We start from the raw sequence: 6,000 nt of genomic DNA, 5'->3' as shown, positions 1-6,000 counted from the left end.
TGGACATAAGAAAGAACTTCTTCACTGTCCGAACCCCCAAGTTTTGGAATAGACTGCTGCCGGAGGTGGTTGAAGCACCCACTTTGAGCACCCTCAAGACACATTTGGATGCTTATCTTGTATTTGGATGCTTCCTGCCCCTGGGGCAGGGGGCTGGACTCGATGATCCTCTGGGGTCCCTTCCAGCCCAAATGTCTATGAAATCTAAACTGAGACTGAGCACAGGATTGCATCCTTATATTTCCACTCAGAAGCTCTCTATTATTTCCCTCCTGGCTCATTAGTGGACTGCACTTACCGGTAGAAGTTAGTATAATCCACTGTTGAGTGACAATTCTGAAACTCCCAGGCTTTGAGTTTCTGGCATTCCCGGTGGGCTCTGAGTTTTACCCTCACTGTTCCTTGGCACAGTTCAGGTGCAGGCTTCCTCTGTGGGCGACTGCAAAACTCATTTGACTCAATGCGCCAGGACTCAGCAAAGTCATCCACCTCAAACTTAAAATTGCCGTCACCTCCAATCAGGTCATCTCTCTTGTGTCCATTGTAGTTGCCACACAAACCACAGAGTTTGCCCTTCAAATGAGGTGCTGCCATGACTTCAACAAAACTGTCCCCATCCCAGGAGATTTCTAAGCCTGATGCAGAAAGGAAGAAGACAAAAAAAACTTTATAATAATTAAGCACAGTTTATGTTTACAAAACAGTGTGCCTGAGGAACTAAATGAAACCTTTGCTTTCATCCCATAATATTGCTGGATTTTGGGTCTTTTGCATAGAACTGTTCAGGAAGTGCAATATTTCTCAGATCTAGGGTGACCATATGTTCCAGTCTGGCCAGGATAAATTTCAGTACTGATTTTGTAGGCTGGGACAGATTTTGTAAGCTGTCCCTGTGTCCTGGCTGGTTGGTAAAAATGCAGACAAAAGTCCCAGATGGTGCCACCCCACCCACATTGCCCAGCTTGGCTCCTCCTGAGCAGTGGCTGGAGTCAAGGGGCAGGCTGGGCTGGGCACCGCTCCTGCTGGGGGTGAGGATCAGCCAGAGGGGATGAGGGTCAGTGTTTTGGATTTCCTTAAAAATAATATGGTCACCCTATTCAAATCAGAGTAAATTACAGTATATTGTAAGAATTTGAGTACTAAAGACAGGAGGGTTTCTTTTAATCCAAAGTTGTAGATGAGACAGAAGCATTCTGGGTGAAATCCTGGCCTCACTGGAGTCAGTAGCAAAATTGCCTGGAACTTCAATGCAGCCAGAATTTTACAGAGTACAGGCAGCAACCGTATACAATTTTGCCTACACCACAGCACACCAACAATGAGTTATGGAGCTACCACTTGCTCTGAAAGCTCATTTATTCCTTGTTCTTTATGCTGATATGGACAGTCAATAACCCTTTTAGTTACGGATACCTAGAGATCAGGTTCTACTCCACCTGTTGGACACCTAAATGGACTTTAGTGCTGGAGTGCAATTCTATTCCACCCTGTTCAAGTCCATAAATATCCATTACTGGATCTACTTTTGTAACAGACCACCACCTTGTCCTTAAGACTGAGTCACAGAAAAGTAGTGAGAAGGAGAACACATCCACCTTTTGTATTAACTGTTTTTCAAGGACATAAGCAAGGTGGAATAGGATTGTATTTATGTCCTTAGTCTGAGACTAGTAAACTTACTTTACATAAATCAATAAAGACATTCAAATGGGTAGTCATGCTCAGAGCACACCACCTGGAAGAGGATTCAAAATGGTTAATTTAAAGGAGGTTCAGATCCCTGTAGTTCATTCCAACTTTTGCCCATGAAATTCCCATAAATTAGCAAAACATTTGAAAGCAAGAGGAGGCGGGTTTGAGATGCAGAAGCTTGGATTGAGATATTGATGAGGTCCCTTCCAGCCCTACTTGCCTATGATCCTATGCATTGTTTCATTCTGTGTTTAACAACTCTCTCTCAAAACTAAAATTGTGTACCTTCAGGATGTCAAGTTTTAAATTGTTTTCTATGGGAAGTAAAAATATAGATGCTAAAAGAACAACCTTTTGATATTGTTTTGAAATAAAAGAACATTGGCAATTACTGAGGTTCAAGGTCTATCAGAAATTGTTACTCTTTACCTTCATTCCTATTGTCAGTGCCATCTGAAAATAATACTTTAGCTTAGGGAATGCTTTCCGTTGGAATATCACAAAGCATGTGACCAACAGTTATATATCCTCCCGGCTTCCCTGTATCATTACCTGCATTCTACTAGAAACAAGACCCAGAAAATTTGTGCCTTGGTCAGATTCACACAAGACACCTGTGGCACAGCCAGGAACAGAACCAGGATTTCTTTACACCCTCTTCTTTCAGGCTTCATGGGCATTTATACACATACCTTTTCATGCTGTGATGCACCGGAGATTCTGCTCCACATGCAAGCTGACGTGCCCAGAGCTGCATCTCTTGTATTTGTATAAACAGTGCATCAGCGCTGGGTAAGTGGCAGTGGACGTGCTTTTGAACTAAAACACCTTCAATGTGTTTGAACACATTGAAGGTGTTTTAGTTCAAAAGCACACCACCACCATTTTCCCACCGCTGATACACATCTCGCCATTTATACAAATGCATGCAATGCAGCACTAGGCACTTTCAAAAGCTCCCGGCGCTGCATCACACACACATCTAAAAATGTCCCATATGATCACTATTCCCTGCATATTCATAAAAGTAACTTAACATACCAATCACTCCATTCAAATCAGAAATGGTTCCTTTAGCAATAAGCCTTATTGACTCATATTACATTTTCAGTTTCCATAACTGCTCAAATAGAAGGTGCCTCAGAAGTAACTGTAATCAGAACAATGGCTGCAAAAGGGGTTTTTTGTCACTGGTACAGATTGTCTTTTCCACGCTATGTTTGAGACATGGTTTGAGACATGTTATCGTGTGTTTTGGGAAAACAGTTGTCAAGTAGATAAGAATATAACAAATGCCAGACTGAATCAGACCAATGGTTCTAGCCCGGCATTCAACAGTGGCAGCAGTAGATACTTTAGAAGCAGAGTATTGAACAGGGCATAACTAGAGTAATCTATCCCCCATTCATTACTGTGTCATCCCCCCATGCATCCACTATCAGTGGTTTTGATATCCCAGAGGACACACTTCTGACAGGTACCCATTCAGTGTGCTCCCTCACAGTTTCATGGTTTCTTATGAAGGCAGTGCATCCTTCATAAGAAAGTGCAAGTGTGTAGTGCAACATCTAAACATATCCTTATTTAACCCATGTCTAAAAATAATTTGACAAATTGTTATAACGCTTGAATTGTCAAAGCCACTGCATCTTCTTTCAGGGGCATTACAGTTATTATTTAGTTTACTGAAGATGCAACAAGCTTTCACTACTGTTGACAAACAGTTTGCAAAATGAAACGGAGCAGACCTGCCTTTCAGATTGCATCGGGCATCACCCACAGCGTTGCTAGTGGAATCTGATCCCAGCCACCTTTGCTTCTGACAACATTGCACAAAACAAAACACAGCTTGATTTTCGGACACCAGGCTGATCTTGCCATGCCAGCTATTAGAAGAGCTGCCATTATTTTGTAAATTGAGTACACTTCATATGGAAAACTCAGATAAGCTTTCTCAAACCTTGAAGTGTCAAGATCCAAATTTTAAGTCCATCTCTGTTTACGATATAAATCTAATTTAGAAGTAAATGCTCAACTCATTCTCCAAATGAGCTCCATCATGCTGCTTAAATGAAGTCACAAAGGCAAGAAAGGAGGTTGGTTCAGATTAATAGCTCCACATTCATTTTCCAACAGTAGCTCGATTGCTGAAGAAGCATTAATTGACTCCACTGAAACAACTCATGCTGTCCAGTATTAGTAAAGGTTGTGCAATCTAAATGTAAAGCCATTCAGAGATAATGTAACCTACTGATGAATGTGTGTTATATGTCATCCTATGGGCCCTGACTACAGAAGATATCATTCCCAAGGCACCAGTTGACTTCAGCTGAAGCTATAGAAATTCACACTTCTAAATCAGGAGGTTTATGCTTCGATTGTCAGCACTGGCCAAGATGGACACTGTCACACTCATAAAACAGGATGTACTTTTCACTAATTGCATATAGTATAATTACATTATATCCTGCTTTAATATTTCAGGTTCAAATGAACACTTGGTAACTGTCTCATACTGCTTATTTTTAAGGATGTATTCCCCTTTATTTTATTTATTTTAATGAAGAGCATATAGACTTCTCCCCATAACAGAGCTTTTTTGATTTCCAGTAACAAGGAAAGACTATTGGTGCTATGAATTTTGTAGCTAGCACCATGATACACCCACTATCCTTGCTGCTGCCTGTTCACACTGCATAGCATGTATCTTTCTGTTTGTGCATACGTGGAAAATGTAGTTTATTTAAATAGATTAACAAGAGCTGTAACAAAGGGGATTAGTCTATGGAACAATGTTTGAAAATTGTCCGCTTGGCAGACAGAAATTATTTGGAAGTGTTGTTTGGTGCCTATTTCTTTTTTCTTTCCCAAACGGATGAGTTTCCCGTTCTCTTGGACAAGAATCAGGATTTAAGTGATTGGCAGGATTTGAGGCCAAAGGACATAGTATCTGTCCCATCACGGGACATGCAGAATAGGAACATTTTTTGAGTTGCTTCATAGGGGTTTCCAATTTTCCCCTTGCATTGGGGAATGCTTAACAAATGTGTTGCTTGCCTTCTTAACTTGGCACAGCATGTGCTATCCTGCATTAGAAATCCTTTCTGGATTTATGCACATCACACACTGCAATTCATATGCTGGGGGCTCTTTCCAGTTGTTCTGTAGGATTTCTCACGGTAGAGGTATCCTCAAGATCTGGCAGACATGACTCTTCTCTATGGATTTAGGGGCAAATCCCAGTACGTGAAGCCTGAGCAAATGTGGTTCATGCAGAGGTTCTGCACAGGTGCTGAGCAGACAGATTCATCCCGCAACCTGCCAGTGGAGGAAAAAACTCCATCACAACATCTGCTGTGCTCCCTTCTATTTCCAACATGGAAATTTTAAAAAAAACCTGCATCATTACAAGCCTAAAACTATCTGCACTGTCATGGAAATGGGGCATCACAGTTGCTGCTTCTGGATACTCAGGACTAGAGCTGGTCAGGAATTTTTCAGCAAAACGGTCCCATTGTAAAAGGCTGGTTTGTCTAACCTGGAATATTTCTGGGGAACATATTGGTTTCAGTGAATTTCCAACTAAACACAGGCAAGGTTCCAACTAAGCTCCTGCCAAAATGCCTGGTGGAGCACATAGGAACTTAGGCTCCATGGTCTATACCTCTAAGGACAGCCTTTCCATGCAGGCTGCCTGGGTGCCAGGGATAGCAGAGATCCAGGCTCCCTGCCATGGAGTTGGGAACTTGGGCGCTGCTGGGTGAGCTCATGCTGAGCCAAAAACACTAGAATTTGTACTCACAGGGTGAGTTGCATTTTACATTTTTTAAATGAAACAATGGATTATTTCTAAATGATTTTTCTCAGATACCAGCACCTGGAAGAAGCTTCAAAAATTCTCTTTTTTTCCTCTGAAGAAGGTATATTTTTCCCCCCAAATTTAGAATTTCCTACAGAACAGAAATTCTAACTTCCAGGCAGTCTGACTGGGCACATTCCATCTCCCTGAACAGACTGTCAGTAGCTTGTCCTTCCCCCACCAAAGTGGAGCCATGCAGTTCAGTTGCTTTTCAAGCTTTGTGTGCCAAGGCAAAGAGAAATTGGCTCTTAGTGAAGCTTTCAGTAAAAGGAATCTGATCCGTGACTGTTAAGGGGAAGAATTATTTAAACTATAATTGGTGGTGATTACACACTCCTTGGTATTTTGTCATATGCCATGTTTGCGCTGCATCTGCCAACACGGGGTGGGAGGGTTACATGCAGTCGTTCTTTGGGCTTATCCCAACAATTAACAGAGTAGCAGCAGCA

At 41.8% G+C, this 6,000-nt stretch overlaps 1 protein-coding gene across 1 annotated transcript in view; it reads right to left on the bottom strand.

The window, feature by feature from the left end:
* BMPER (BMP binding endothelial regulator) overlaps window positions 1-6,000 on the bottom strand; it is a gene marked incomplete at its 5' end in the record, with an annotated part of 307,337 nt that overhangs the window by 148,487 nt on the left and 152,850 nt on the right. Inside the window, one exon of the mRNA XM_019509034.1 lies at window positions 299-635. Coding sequence (XP_019364579.1) covers window positions 299-635 — 337 coding nt within the window. The remainder of the gene's footprint in view (window positions 1-298; window positions 636-6,000) is intronic.

Source organism: Gavialis gangeticus, unplaced genomic scaffold, assembly GCF_001723915.1.
Source record: "Gavialis gangeticus isolate Ggan-Ray unplaced genomic scaffold, GavGan_comp1, whole genome shotgun sequence".
In the NCBI taxonomy this organism is placed as follows: Eukaryota; Metazoa; Chordata; order Crocodylia; family Gavialidae; genus Gavialis; species Gavialis gangeticus.
This window is presented reverse-complemented; position numbering and strand designations above follow the sequence as displayed.